Here is a 16,638-nt window from a genome sequence, read left to right as displayed (position 1 = left end):
CCAGAAGCAGGCTGCACTGTCAGTATCGATTACTTTTCCTGCATCTTGACCAATTGCAAACAAGTACAAACATGATGCAGCACAGCTGATCCCTGTGTGTCCTGAAGGTCCTTTGAAAGATGCCGGCGAAGCCTCCATCTATGTCAGAGTTGTCACATTTCTTATTATTAGTATTGTCAGTTGAATGTGAATGGAGGAAGATGTCAGATGAAGGATGTGTGAAAGCTCCTATATTTATTTATGGGCATGTGTATATATAGACACATCAATCATACACATAACCCATCATTCCTATCATTGAATCACATTTAGTGGCTTTGCCCATCGTTCCTTAACACAGTGATGTTTATCAGTACGGGTTTTCTCAGTTTGATTACATACGAGGCTGTGACGGTTTTGTGCATTTCATTAATCTCCAAATCAAAAGAAGATCTAAGGTTTTCTATTAGAAAACTTGGCAACATCATAGAGTTGACCAAATTATGCATCGCTTTTGTATAAAGTGGTACCACTAAGCTGCCACATAGTGATTAACAAGGGTTTGGGTTTTGCTGATGCCAAATTTGTGGAATGAGTTTGAAGAATCCAAAACCTAAAACGATGTACTTCCGCTGAAGAAACCTGCTCCAGCGAAGGAGCAAGATTCTTTATAAAATGTCAGAAATGTGGATGCTGTTGATGACAGGATTTGTGTGGGCGATCCTCTCCTGAGGGAGAGTTCCTGTTGTATCTTCATAATATCCAGTGACGGGTACCTTAAGTGACCCAAGAAAGTTGCTGCTGTGATTCAGCTCGGCAAATGTTCCGACCAGGAAGGAAGGACATTACATGCAAACAGTATATCGGAGCAGACAGCATGTTGCTTCTGTTGTATTGTTATGTAAGGTAAAGATCTACGTTGTCTTTATGCTGAAAACTTGAAGGCAGAATATGAAATACTGCATCCTACTATAAAGACATTTAAGATATTTGGGTGAAATAGTTATTTTGCTGAAAGTCAAAAGGGGAAGAATGCCTGTGTTTTCAGATTGGGTTAAAAAAGGAACTGTTGTGGTAACCGGGCTAGAGGTTAGTTGAAGGAATGATGTGAAAGATTGCAAATAACTAATTTGGTTAGCTAAAAATTAAAAACAACACTGTCTTCAAAACCATGCATATATCAAGCTGAAACATAAACAATCCATACCTATATATAAAGATTTTCATTCATGCACTATTTTCTGTTTCTCTGCAGGATGGCTCAAGACAGCGTAAAGAAAGAAAGAAGACTGTATCGTTCAGCAGCATGCCCACAGAGAAGAAAATTAGCACTGCAAGCGACTGCATCAGTGCTATGGTGGATGGCTCTGAGCTGAAGAAAGTGCGATCCAATTCCCGCATCTACCACCGATACTTTCTCCTGGATGCCGACATGCAGTCTTTGAGATGGGAGCCCACAAAGAAGGAATCAGAAAAGGCTAAAATTGATGTGAAATCCATCAAGGAGGTGCGGACAGGCAAAAACACAGATACTTTCAGAACTAATGGAACCTATGATCAGATATCGGAGGACTGTGCCTTCTCAATCATCTTTGGGGAGAACTATGAGTCCCTGGACTTAGTGGCAAACACTGCGGATGTAGCCAACATCTGGGTTACAGGGCTGAGGTACCTGATCTCCTATGGGAAACACACCTTGAATATGATAGAAAGCACTCAGAACAACATGCGCTCATCTTGGCTTGGTGAACTTTTTGATGAGGCAGATGTTAACAACAGCAGAAAAATAACGATATGTGCTGCTGTGCAGCTAGTCAAGAAGTTGAATCCTGGACTTAAAAATGTGAAAATAGAACTGAAGTTCAAAGAGCTTCACAAAGCCAAGGACAAAGCAGGTTCTGATGTGACGAGAGATGAGTTCATTGAGGTCTTTCATGATCTTTGCACCAGACCAGAAATTTATTTTCTCTTTGTTCAGTTCTCCAGTAACAAAGAATTTCTGGATAGCAAGGATTTAATGATATTTCTGGAGGCAGAGCAGGGTATGGCACAAGTCAGTGAAGACACCAGCTTAGAGGTCATTCACAAATATGAACCGTCTAAAGAGGGCCGGCTTAAGGGTTGGCTTTCTCTAGATGGGTTCACCAACTATCTCTTGTCTCCAGAGTGCCATATATTTGACCCTGAACAAAAAACAGTTTGCCAAGACATGAACCAACCTTTGTCCCACTATTACATCAATGCATCCCACAACACATATCTGATAGAAGATCAATTCAGAGGTCCCTCTGACGTGACAGGCTATATTCGTGCTCTCAAGATGGGCTGCCGCAGTGTAGAGCTGGATGTTTGGGACGGGCCTGATAACGAACCTGTTATTTACACTGGTCACACGATGACATCGCAGATAGTTTTTCGCAGCGTCATTGATGTCCTCAACAAGTATGCCTTTGTTGCATCCGAGTTTCCACTGCTGCTGTGTTTAGAAAACCATTGCTCCTTAAAGCAGCAGAGAGTCATGTTTCAGCACATAAAGAAGATCCTCGGAGACAAGATTCACATAGATCTTCCAAAACCTGAAGACTGTTACCTCCCCTCTCCCTTAGAACTGAAGGGAAAGATCCTGCTGAAGGGTAAGAAACTGAGCACGAACTGCACTGCTTCAGAAGGCGAGGTGACGGACGAGGATGAGGGGGCCGAAATGTCTCAAAGGATGAGCATTGAGTCTGCGGAACAGCAGACAGTCGCACCCAAAAAATTCCAGCTGTCGAAGGACCTCTCTGATCTGGTAACCTTGTGCAAGTCTGTGGAGTTCAAAGATTTCCCAACATCCTTCCAGAGCCAGAAGCAATGGGAGCTTTGCTCTTTCAATGAGGTCTTTGCCAGTCGCTGCGCCAGCGACTTCCCAGGCGACTTTGTGAACTACAACAAGAAGTACCTTGCACGGGTTTACCCGAGCCCCATGCGAATCGACTCCAGCAACATGAACCCACAAGATTTCTGGAAGTGCGGTTGCCAGATTGTGGCAATGAACTACCAGACTCCGGGCCTGATGATGGATTTAAACATCGGTTGGTTTCGTCAGAATGGGAACTGTGGCTATGTGCTGCGTCCGGCCATCATGAGGGAGCACGTGTCATATTTTAGTGCCAACACTAAAGATTCAGTGCCTGGGGTTTCTCCACAGCTCTTACACATCAAGATCATCAGTGGACAAAACTTCCCTAAACCCAAAGGCTCAGGTGCCAAAGGAGACGTAGTAGACCCCTACATGTACGTGGAAATACACGGCATTCCGGCCGACTGCGCTGAACAGAGGACTAAAACGGTCAACCAGAACGGGGACAACCCTTTGTTTGATGAGAGCTTTGAGTTTCAGATAAATCTACCCGAGCTTGCAATGGTGCGCTTTGTGGTGCTAGACGATGACTATATTGGAGATGAATTTATCGGCCAGTATACCATCCCCTTTGAGTGTCTCCAGCCAGGTTTTCGACATGTACCGCTACAATCACTGACGGGGGAGGTGCTGCCACACACCTTGCTGTTTGTTCATGTGGCCATAACCAATCGAAGAGGAGGTGGCAAACCACACAAGAGAGGACTGTCTGTACGAAAAGCCAAGAGGAGTAGAGAGTATGCCAGCATGAGAGTACTATTGATCAAGGCTATGGATGATGTCTTCAAAACAGCCATGCTGCCACTGAGGGAGGCAACAGATCTCAGAGAAAACATGCAGGTAAGCAGTTTAACTCAATCTCCCAATAAATGCTTATTCACTAGTATCCTCTGATGTGTGTGCAGTACTGAGCCAACAATATCATCGTGACTTTTTCTTTCGTCTTCCAGCATGGGAATGTTTTTCTGTGAAATTTTAACCCCAAGTCAAGTACAGATTAGAACCAGATCTACTACAAAGGATCTTGAGCGTCTAAAAAAAGGGTCCCACTCTGGAAAGAGAAACATAAAATCCCCAGGCTCGACCGAATCAAATTCAATTTGATGTGTTGTGCAATAGTTGAAACAAATGCTGGGAAAAAGTTGGAAAACATTGTAATGAGATCCCTGTTTTAATGGTAGAGTTTTGTATGTTAAAATCACTGCAGCTGCAACAGATGCTGAGCATAGTCTTTAGCAGACTGGTAACATATTTTAACCAAATTACATGCAATTTCAATGGCTCTCAATCGAGACAAATCCAGAGTCATCCCAAACCATTTTTTTCTTGTCTGATATTGACCTAGCTTTGCCACCACAAGGAGCATGATCACATTATGTTGTGGTCTTCAATCTGTTTGTTTGAAGTTTCACTAAAGACATTTCATGAGAAATGCTGTAATGGAGTATCACAACACTCTGGGGTTGGTCACATGTTGTGTTTCTTCAGCCATTGTATTAGGATTTATTTTGGAGGCCTGTTTATATTGCAGTCATTGTGTGATAACAAGCCACTGGCCTTGAGACTATAACACATCTTGGCCGTCCTGTCACAGTTTGTCCCTCCGGTTGTTTATGTAGTGTTTAAATCTGGGCTTTCACAGGAAGGTTAGGATTTGTGTGTGTGTTCCATTTCCGTGTGATGCTGATGGCAGTCCAAAAGGATTGAGTGTTTGTGAGAAGCTAGCAAGTGCCAAAAGGAAAGTTCTCACAGGTAATGAGTGAGTTCTCAGCTACTTCCTCTGACTAACTACTCTGTAGGGTTGTGGGGTTATATGTTTAAAGCACGTCATTGCCAGATTTGAGCAACATCACAAATAATTTCCTTTTCATTCTTTTAAGTCTGTTATAAGTGATTTATTATGCGTTTTGCTTGGATTGCCTGTATAAACCAGTGTAACTGCAAGCCAAGCTATAATTTCTCTCTTCTCTCTGCAGAATGCCATTGTGTCCTTTAAAGAGCTATGCGGCCTTTCAGCGGTTGCTAACCTGAAGCAGTGCATTTTGGCCCTTTCCCCTCGACTCACTGGACCCGACAACAGCCCCCTTCTGGTGTTCAACCTTGCTGACCAGTATCCGAACTTGGAGCCCCAAAGTCTGCTCCCAGAGGTCCTCAAGAAAGTCGTCACCACCTATGAGATGGTGAGTCGTGGTCCATCGTTGTGTTTCTCATATGAACTGTAGTTTAAGGTTACCATCCATCCATGTCAAGGATGTCAGTTTCGGCTAATTTTGCCTTTGACAACCCGGAACCCATTAACTGATAACTAACCGGTCCATTTATAAAAAAAAAAGAAGAAAAGCTAAATTTTGTGAAATACAAGAAGCAATGCTTCTAGTAGTCCTTAATCTATTAATTTATAGACCAACATGAGTGACCTATCAAAAATATTCCTTGTGGCTAAGCAGTTAACATCCCTGCTATCTATGCATCCATCTATTAATACATAAAAAAAGAAGAACTTAGCAAGCAAACAAGCTTTGACTCAAATCAAATCAATACATTGGCTTTACTAGACTTAATGGGGGCATACAGAGCTGGTTAGGTAACGTGGCTGGAGCTCTGTTGAGTAATAAAATCAATGTTCACAAGTTATGCAACATGCCATTGTGGCTATTCCCAGACAATGCATTACCCTGAACACATCCTGCTCTCTTACATTGATTCTCAACACACTATGAGCAAGTCAACTTTCCATCAGCATTGCAGGCCCAAGGCAGACATCCTCTGCAGTAAATCCACTGGCAAAAGCAGAGTTGGGTGACGGCAAAAATATCACATCAGGGTTGTTGTTGTTTTTTAGGCAGGATCACGATCCACGATCCACGATCTTAACATGGATCTTTTTGCATGTTGGTTTTAACACACCCCAAAAAATCCTACCAAGTAATTCACCACACAAAATTCCGGGCTAGAACTTAACACCTAATGTGGTTCGTGTCCACGGAGCCACGCTACGACAATAGTCAACAGGAATATCGAGGACGATCAATAACATTATATACTGCGGCAGCAAGACCTTCACTCACAAAACCGTAGCAGAGCGCTACCGAGGAAATGTTAACTGTACATAAATGTTAGCGAGACTTAAAATACAGCAACGTCAGGTAAAGCGAACACACTCAAAGAGGCAAGCGTTATCTGCATCCAACTGTGTTATTTTATTAATGGCACACTTTATGCCTTGGGGCAAAAAAAAGGGGGGATGATGCTGAAACGTCTGAGACGGATTAAGGTGCTGGATTCAGACTCTGGAGCAGAGGGCTAGTTAATTGGGCCTGATGGAAAGATGGCCAGAAAAATTGAATTGGAGGGAAGAAAGTAGAAAATGACGGGTGTTTGGGGACCGAAATGGAATAAATTAAGAACAAGGGCTTAAGTGGTGTGAAGCCGCAGGCCTTGGTCGTCAGCAGAGTGCCGGAGGAGACTGAGAGCAGGAAGGTGCACAGCTGAAGGGAAGCTGACAAGTACAAAGGGCATAAATGAAAAGAAGAGCCAAACTTAAAAAGATGTAAATAATGTATGGTTCAGTACAATCAGAAATGCAGGCACTGTGTCAAAATCCACCACTGGGAGTAACCAGGCCTTCGCATCCTAATTGGCAAAAATAGAATCTGGGTCTCAATCCCTGCCCATTTGTGTGGATAAACTCAGCACGATGCCAGCGTGTGGTCTTCCATAATGTGCTCTGATTTCAGTTTTTGTTCACAAGAAATGAACGTAGGGCAAAATCTGTAAATAGAGATGAGTTGGGAATGCACACATCTCTGAAACACTGAACCGAGGGGAATACAAAGCCCATATGTTAGTCATTGTTTTGTCTATCAGTAAGCCAATATATTTTTTTCTGTGGAATTAGATTAGAACTATGCATACATATTAGGTATCATTATTTGTGTGCATATCTTCAATAGCTTTTTATTTGTAATCACTGTCTGTTTTGTTCCAAAAGTATTGTTCCCTTTACTTGTTATGTGCAGACCGGCATTGCTAAGCTAACATCCCCTTACAAATAAACAAGCATTTGTGTCTTTTGTTAAATGCAGGTAATAATGATAATAATATAACTAAACATGGCCTTTACAAGAGGTGGTCTTTAGTGTGCAAATGGGACACAGTCCACCCACTGGCCTCATAATGTGCCTTTAAATACATTTGAGACGGCGTCTCTGCCACCAAGACGGTAATTTCTCCTCCCATCAGGGAAGTAATCGCAGCGTGTGTGACAGCTCTAAGTGCCGCAACCGCAGCTGTGGAGTGACACAAAAAACAGCCACAATCACTCGGTCACGACTGAGTTCAGCATAACATGGTGATTCACTTGAAATGGTATCTGTTCCCGGTATAGTTCACAATATCAGGGGATAGACTGTATGGAACCGTGGCCCAAAGAGAAAGGCAATGTTTGTCTTTAGAAAATCCCTCACCATGCCTTCACTCATTCTCTCAAAAATGAGTCACAGATCTAAGTTGTGATAATGTAAGGGAGGAGGGAATCATATGAACAAACTAAAAGAACAATTGATCACACAAAAACAGATTGTATCCGATCACAGGACAATTCAGCAGGATTTCAGTATTAAAGCCTCAGTTGCTGATTAACGTGACCTTCTGGTGTTATTCTATATGTTTCTGTGAACAGATCCAATGAGAAGACCAAAGCCAACCCTGACTTAGTCGGTAGCACTCGGTTCCCAGTAATGACCTACCGGTACATTGTTTTTTTTATTTTTTTAATGGGTCACAAACATATATTATCCCTTTTCAAAAAGGCTCAGTAATTCTTTTAAAAAGCTGTACATTTTCAAACAGGAATAACTGGGGCATGTGATGCTCTTTTGAGGGTTTCCAGCAGAAATAAACCACAGTGCCCATGCTCATAGTAATTAAGGAACATGTCACGCAGTGCAGCCGTAGGGCTCATTTATACGTTTCTAGTGGATGAATGAGGAATAAGGTATATGAGGCTTTGGATGCACAGGCGATACTCAGTTTATTTTTTGGTTTCGGTCTTTTCACAGGATTTGTCAATGAGAATAAATATAAAACATCACCAGACTTCACCTTTTGACAAAACTACATTGCCTTCAGGAACAATATGAGGATGATACCAGTTAAAATGTGTTCGCCTGTATTTCGGAAAAGAAGTTTACATCTTTTCCTTCCATCCAACCCTCCATCCAACCCCCACACCACTCTCTCTTCTCTCGCTGGCCGGCCGACCACAGAGCTGGCATGCTCCTGAGATCGATTACAGGGGTATGATGTTTATCGCTGCTCTTTTATTTTTTTCAGGGTGGCTTTGTTACACTGAGCTTGGACAAAACGGTGTTGTTTCCTTCCTTCCTTTCCGTCTTGGCAGCAGAGCAGGGCGGCCCGGCTTCGTGACACGACCTTGCGGTGCACTTAAGTCACTTAGGGAGTGTACAAGCAAAAATACAAGTCAACTATAGCAATCCTGCGGACGTAAAGGGCCCCAGTTACTAACGGGCGCAAATTGAAATCAAAGGCAGTGCAACATTTGGGGCACATATATCATGGATGTTGGATGAAACCATTAATCGAAGGAGAAAGATCCAGTTGGTCTGACCACGTTCCCTCTCTGCTTATTTACCTCTATCTGTGACAGGCTACACATGCACCGTTAACCTTGTCAAACACCGCAGTGCTGCTGTCCTTGTGTAAGGAAGCAAATGTTTGTATTATGGTGGTTTGGGGCGGGTGCGGCGTTGGCATTCAATATGCAAAATAATTCCCAAAGTCTTTGAGTTTGGCCACCACGAGGCATTTACAGTCTGCAGGTCACCAGAGTCGGTGCACTCAATTAACGGGTGAGCATAACACCACAGGAGCTGAACTTTGCTTCTTTCACAGCTGCAATTTCACACGGCAGCGGTCTGCTTCCCAATGACTCACATGTTCACATTGTACTCTCGTCATAACCACGCGACCTTGATTCTCTGCCCTTTTTTTCTCTTTCTTTTTTTAAAGAGATATTGTTTTAAACCATGTACCAGGACTAAAATGTATATCCGGAGGACGAGACAATGTTCCTGTTTGAAGGGAAACACACCACCTCAATTTTAATAAACACCCTAATTGCTTGTTTCTCCTTTCAAAAAATGCAATTGGGCGCCCACGGCCACCGACGTGCCTGTAATGACAGCTTGTTTTTAGGAGCTAGAAATACCCGGCCACCAGACGGAGACTGCCTCCTGCTTTATTGTGGGATGCCAGTTGTTTTTTTTTCTGATGAAATAAAGCCAAATATAAACAAGATATGTTGTCTCCTTTCAGGTGATCCAGACCAGCAAGACTCTGCTGGAAACCTATGAGGCGGTGTACGAGAGAATTCTACAAACCCAAAAAGCAGGTACAGGATGGTCAGATGGCGAGAGAACGACTATCAAAAGGATGTTTCCTGACCCCATTAGACGGCTCCTGAATGCCGGCACAATGGCCCGGCCATCTCTCTGAAGCCACACACCGCGGATCCCTCAAAAGGAAATTTGATAGGCCCAATTGTGCTTTTCTCATTTGCATAAGCGGAATTAACGTTTGAATAATATTCAAGTACGTGATCCGGTCATGGCTTCCCTTTTTGAAAAGCTGTGGTTCAGACAGAAGTGTTCAATTCACACCAGTAACTGTGCTGTATTCTAATTACACCGTATAGTTTAGGGTTCAGAGAGACGAGTGGACGGGACCACATCAAAGATGGCAGTTCTTCTCCACCAGATGCTAAATATCAGTAAGACTCTCGTATGTGGTGCACATAATGTGTTTGTGCAGTCCTGGTTTTCTGGCCCCGTGAAACAGAATGACTCGATGTGGTCAAGTAACTCCACTCGGCTTTTCTGGGAAGCAGAGTTTGATTGGCAGCTCATCTGTGAATCTCTTTGAGAATATGCACAAGCTCGAGAGGGAAAATATTGTCACGCGACGCTGAGAGGATGAACAGCTGCGTTTTTATCCCATTGTTGTAGAGGTCGGTCTTTTAGTCTGTGACAATTCTTCTCTGTAATGTAACAAGCGTTGCAGCCTGTGCAGACATATGGGTAAAACCTGTTAATGAGAAGAAATACAATTTTGACATTAATGTGCTCTGTATAAATGCAGCACTGTCTGGCCATGAATTCCATTTAAGTAGCATTGAAGGCTAATTAATCATGGAGTAAGCCTGCTGGAAAAGCTAAGTGAGTGGAGGAGGGACGGACAATCATTACCCGGCTCAGCTTTATTGGTTTCCAGATGGATGGACTTATAAAATATTCAATTTCTATTGTCGTGGCACATCAGAGCAGAGGAGGACTGTCTTTTAACCAATGATCAAAGGCTTCGTGCTGTTTTTTTTCTTCTTTGGTGTTTTCAGTTTGACCACCTTCCAGCCCTTAACAATTAGTGGCTTTGGGGGGGGCATGCAGGGATGTGGAGCTTTCCTCAAAGCCTTGTCTGTTTCCTTGTGAGGGTTTTCTGTTTGGTTCAGATTCGGCTATTTGAATTGGCTAACGTATGCAACGAGTGAGCTGTGTCTAGTTAATGACCTCGTTCATGTGGACGGCCTTAGTCGCCGTCTTCCTGCTCCTATTTTAAACAGATCTGCTACTATGAAATCATTTACAATATGTACAGTGTTGGCTCATATGGTTTTGATTCATAGAGCACATAATGCAACTGCATTGTCACCTGAGTTCTGCCTGCTGTTCATCGTCCATAAGGCGTGTGTAAATCACTCTTTTGGAGTAATTAAAAGTATTGAAACCTGGAGGAGAGACATTGTTAGATCTTTTTCCACATCATTACTTACTCATCCTGACAAAATGGCGAGTTTGAAGAGAGACGACAGTTCATCAAACGAGTTGTGCGTTTGGAAAAACGCAGCAGGTTCTGATGTAACTCTCCTTTTGTGCCGCACAGTGAGTCCCAGTGCTGATTGATAAATGCATTGTCAAAGTGAGTCATTCTTTTTCATGAAACAATACACACAGAGTAGACGAGTAGACCAAACCTTTTGCTCTCAAAAGCCTCCACAGAAGCTTTGTGGGGCGTTTGGTCACAAAGTGCTGTATGTGTATATATATATATATATGATTATCTAAAATCAACTGGCGACAATTCCACAGCCAACAATTACAAACTAGGACACAACAGATGGCAAACTGATGAACTTTGATTTATTTTCCATCCTAAACTGACAATCTTTTCCCAGTGGTGTGTGTGCGTGCGTCTGTTCTGTTGAAACTGGGTCAGTGCAAACCCAATTCCCCCCTTATTTACAGCAAGCGGAACATTTCAGCAGCAACAGTTATTAAGGTTGTGAATTATCTATCACATCAGCTCAGGCAGGTCCTATTTTCCCTTCAGAACCCCACCCCCCCAAAAAATACCCACACAAAGCCAGCTTTGGGGAACAGTCAGGTGTTTGCAGCTCCACCGTGGACGTTACTTCCTTCACACGACACTTTCCAATTAGCACTCAGGGCAGATGGACGGCCAAACCTGCTGCAGACTAACAGGATCAGAACAGAAGATGTTTCTTAAAGGCCAAGTGCGACATTACGGCGCAGAGCTGCAGTGACATTTTGCAGAATACAAAGCAAAGGGCCAATGTTTGTGTTAGATATGTTAAAAACACCCTTTAATTGGGTTCAACTTTTCTTTCTTTTTAGTTTCGTGCTGTTTTGTGAAACGCAGTTTCTACTTCCCCACCTGGACATTGCCACATAGAGGTGCGGCGATTGAAACTTGACGATTTTTGCATTTCTAGCGCAATACATTTGAAAGTTGTTATTGTTATTATTAGAGTTGAAACATTTTTGATAATCGATTAATTGTTTCAGTTCGCATTCAACCAAAGATGCTGAATGTTCCCCGGTTCCAGCTTCTCTCGTGTTTTTCTGTGCCATAAACTTCACTTTGAAGTAGTCGTCGTCTTCACTCGTACACACACTTAAGGGATGAGGAAGAGGATGAGGACGGGGAGCGCAGACCGAGGGTTGGGGGTCCACACCAGGCATAAAACAGCACTTGTGTACTCACCGTGACACGTTCCGTGAGACAAATACGAAGCGGGGGAAGCCTCCGAGTGTGTGACAGGAAGTAAGCTGCGGCCACGGGAGGAGCGCCCTTCAGGTTGAACTTTGTGTTTCCCTCAACACGAAGAAAGCCATTTCCACCATCAATCTCTTAAAGAGGTTCATTTGCATGCCTGTAATATACGCTGTGACAAGGCCCACAGATACGTATGAGAGGCGGCATACAGCTATTTATGTACAGTGTTAAATCTCAGTACATATAAGTATTTATGGATCAGTCAGAGAGTTGAAATGCTTCTCAATCAGTCAATTTAGTATCTTTGGGTTTTGGACTATTGGCGAGACAAAACAAGTGATCTGAAGTCGTCATCTTGGGCTCTGAGAAATTGTGAAGATTTTTTAAAGATACATATTAATCAGGAAACCAATCAGCAGATTAATTTATACTGAAAATAATTAAGATGCAGCCATAGTTTTCATTTGTATTAATGAATCATGGTGTACAGCTTTTCCTCAATGGTCTGTGTCTGATGAAGTGGCACACTGCACTACGATTCAATACAATCATCTTTTTTTATTTTGAGTAATAAATTATCAATCGAAATTAGTAATTCAGGTCGTCCTACTCCACACTGTAATTGTTGCATGCTGGAAGACGACGCTGCAGCGGTCCCTCCGAGAGATCAGGATCTGAAATGCCTCGCTGAGAATGAGCTTCCCCCTTTCTTGCCTGCTGCCAGACTCCATAAAATGTTGCTAGGCAACCGTGTGTGTGTGTGTGTGTGTGTGTGTGTGTGTGTGTGAGAGAGAGAGAGAGAGAGAGAGAGAGAGAGAAAAAGCTGTGCACCTTCTTCAGCACAGTCATGTCCACGTGCATAGCAGCAGCATTAACTCGGTAGTTACAGAATAACTGAATAATGAGGAGAAAAATATTGTGGCGCGTCGTGTAGAAAACAGGAAATGGAAAAACAAAGTGCGCTTGAGGTCGGGGGTCAAAGATGTTAAAATGTGTCAGTAAAGTCTGTTGTCTTCACGCCTGAGCTCTGGACGCAGACTTCATGCTCAGCTGAGAGGCTCTGGACCGGCACAACCCGACACCTTGTGTGGCGATTTCACACAAAGGGAGGGAGGGGGTGGGGGGGGCTTCTCTCGCATGCGCCGCCACGTTTCCATGGCAACAGCAGCAGCAACAGGGGCCGGGGTAGACTCTTGCCGATATCGGTGCTTCAAGTGGAAATGCGTGTGTTTTTTCACCAATAATTCTCAGTGCAGGAGTGCGTTAAGCAGGCGGTTTGATCATAGTGGGAACTCGACCCCTTCTGGTGTATTTACCGCCCAGGCTGTGGCCGCCTGTTGCTGCACTTGTAAAGCCAACACGGTATCAACCGCGTCCTTCCTCCGACTCAGTCATGCAAAGGGGAGAAGAAGAGAGGAGGTGGGGGAAGCTCCTCGAGGAGACAAATCCCTCCTCTGTTCGATGCCTTGATGCTAATCCGCAGTGAAAGAAACGTCATGTCTGTCGGCCTACGCTGCGTCTCCGCTCTGCCTTTCTCTCCGTTTCCGGGGCTCTTTCTTGTCCCTCTCATCCTGGCTCGCTGCGTCCTTCAGCTCGGCTTTGTGTTTCCCTCACTGCCGTTGGAGTTATCATGCTTTTCCACCACCCAATAAACCAGGGTTGGCCTACTCTCGTCCCTTGATTTCCCATCAACACCTCGCTGGGATTTTAGATGAGCAAGCCAGGTGTTGCTGGTGGAGGGCACGCAGTTGGCGGGGACATCAGATTAGATTTAATTAATATAACACTGTAAGGGTAGATAACTAGAAGAATCAAGAAAAACTTGCTGAATATAAATATTTATTTTCACACTTGATGTTGATGGCACCTGCTTGTACAGTTTAACTTCTTCACGTCTTACATCAAATCCTCAGGTTATTGCCTTAATTTGTTTATAAATGTGCAGCTACAGCGATCTGTTATGACGCTGCCGACACACTAATGAGAGAGGAATCCTCCTCCGAGGCCAGAGAATCTCTGAGTCTCCACATACTCAACCCTTTCTGCTGCAGGAGGAAATGTTGACCGTACAATGCCCGTGCTCTTTGCTCTGATGGGTTTCCTCGCTGTGACGACAGGCCGAGCACCCGGTCGCATCTCCGTCAGTCTCCTCACAGCTGCTTGTTTCAATAAAAGCCATGAATTTCGACCTGCTGCAGACCGACTTGATGCTCGCTCTCTCTCTCATCTCTCATCTCTCTCGCTCTCTCTCAGCAATGGAATTTCACGAGAACCTCCATGACTTGGCCGTGAAGGAGGGGCTGAAGGGCAGGAAACTGCACAAGGCGTTGGAGAGCTTCACGTGGAACATCACCATACTGAAGGTGAGGTTTTCATGCACAGAAAGCAGTGTAGTGACTACCAGTAATGTAACTAAGTATAAATGTGTGGTACTTGTTCAGGCCACTTCATATGTACTGATGTATTGCGCTTTTGACTTTGCTGTAATTATTCGACAATTGTACTTTCTTTACAAATTACTATGCAGTCTTGTTTGAAATTACTAACCAACAGTATGTACAAGAACAGCTGAAATGTTTTGTCAAATATTTATTTAGTCCAGTGGCGGCAAATTATCTGCTTACTATTTTAAATACGTCATCATTTCTCAAGCTTCACAAATGTCATGTATAATATTTCACATTTGTCAAAACATTCGATTTCTATAATATGGGTTTGATAAAACGAGCATTGTGAATGTGTCACTTTGGTTAATTGGGACGGCGTTTCAATATTTTTACAAACCAAACAATTGATTTGAAGGAGGAAGTAATCGGAACAGTAATGACAAATTGGTCCCGCCAACATTTCCAGTCAATCCCGGAGAGGACATAGTGTTTACTGAAACGGTTTCACGTTGATTAAAGGAGCTGTATTTTAACATTCTGCACATGCATATAGCTCCAATCAACTGTATTATATAAAGATAAGAGTTTATTAATGTCTCTGTGTTTTATGCAAGCTTTGTTCTTTTATTGTCATTTATTTTTATGACTTTTCGGTAGTGATGTGTCCTTTCGTGTCGAGGCTTCGATGCGCGTGTCGAGTAATCCAGGTAGATTTTGGTGAAGCGCGTATCGAGGCTTGTGTCGATGACGTATGCGGTGACGTTCGAAGCCTCGCGAGCTGGTCGTACCACGTGACTGATTCAGAAAATGGTTCGTGGGTTTGCCGTGCGATTTGAAATATAAGGGGCAGCGAAACTCAATGGATTTCCCTTCCTCTCTGTACCAGCTTCATGTGTACCTGTGAAAGGGTATTTTATAAAGTAGGCGAAATAGTCTCAAAAAGCCCAGCACTGTGGAAAAGGTCTTATTCTTACTTTAACAAAATTGGACTCATCAACATGGACTAGCGGAGCTGAGGCTCGAAACACCGATCCTCTGACTGAAAGTCGGATATTCTAACCACTGACCCACAGTCACATCACAACCCTCTCCCAATTGGTTTCGAGTTTTGATTTTGACCCCGCCATTATATCATAAAGATAGACACAATATTAATAAGTTAATAATTGATGTATTGGCATCACAAACATAATTTATTCAATTTAAAGCTTCACAAACCAAAGCCATGGTGTCATTATGATCACTCTGCTTGTTTTACATGTATTGTCCACTTGGTGGCGCAGTAGAGCAAATGAAGCTCTGTGAAGCGTCGGGACATGAGCGAACCAATTGGATGGAAAGCTTCAATGCTTCAGGAAGCTTCATCTCGCCATCACTACTTTTCGGCATACAATACTATGATTTTTTTCTTTTGATCTGCTCTGACCTTTTAATGCCTTTTTTTGAGATGCAATACCATTACTTTCTTTTAAGATATACGATCGCTACATCCCAAGTCTCTTTAGTCCACTTCTCCGAGATGATTCGTTTTTGCCTCCAATGTTCCCAGCTAACACCGTGCGGTAACCAGGACATCGGTCTGTAGCATAAAAAGTCACTGCATAGACGTTTAAAATATTTTGCAAAAATCATAAGTTAATAGGTCAGACAAATGTAATGTTAATGGTTGTACTACAATTTCTTTGAAATTTTATCTGGGCTGCAACTTTTTATTTATTTTAACTATGCTCTAACTTCGATCCATCGTTGCACCCTCAGGGTCAGGCAGACCTCCTGAAGCACGCCAGGAGTGAAGTCCAGGAGAACCTCAAGCAGATCCACTACGCGGCGCTCACCAGTAACCTGAGTAAAGGAGGACCATCGGGCGGCTCGTCTGGCTCCGAGTCCAAGAGCAGACGCAGCCTCGAGGCCATTCCCGAGAAGGCCACGGTGGAGGAGGAGCTCACCGATGAGGACAACTGAAGACCCACACAAACCTCTATTCTGGTCCTGCCTCCTGAGCTCACAACCCAAAATCTCTCGCTCTCTCTCGCGCTCTCTCTCTCTCTTTCTCTCTGGCATCACTGCTCTGCACACACACACACCAGTGTTTTTCCACATTCCATTGTGTACATTCCTGTATCCCCAAGCACAGCTGTAACCGCTCAGACTTCTGCCTTGTAACCATCAATAAAAATGCCACAACGACTCCGGGACACACATCCTGCCCAAGTTCAGATCACAGAAAGTTGAATGCATTGTTCCTAAGTCTCAAACTGTTTAGGGAGCTGCACTGAGGCTGGT

General features: G+C 43.5%; 1 protein-coding gene across 1 annotated transcript; it reads left to right on the top strand.

The window, feature by feature from the left end:
- Positions 1-1,270: 1,270 nt before the first annotated feature.
- Positions 1,271-16,317, top strand: plcl2 (phospholipase C like 2; the record flags this gene model as incomplete). Its single annotated transcript, XM_079226981.1, has 5 exons — positions 1,271-3,718; positions 4,855-5,058; positions 9,215-9,290; positions 14,222-14,331; positions 16,114-16,317. Exons 1-5 carry the CDS (start codon positions 1,286-1,288, stop codon positions 16,315-16,317), a joined length of 3,027 nt encoding a protein of 1,008 aa, XP_079083107.1. The 5' UTR covers positions 1,271-1,285.
- Positions 16,318-16,638: the final 321 nt, after the last annotated feature.

The sequence above is a fragment of the Taurulus bubalis genome (genome assembly GCF_910589615.1).
Source record: "Taurulus bubalis genome assembly, chromosome: 12".
NCBI lineage: Eukaryota > Metazoa > Chordata > Actinopteri > Perciformes > Cottidae > Taurulus > Taurulus bubalis.
This window is presented reverse-complemented; position numbering and strand designations above follow the sequence as displayed.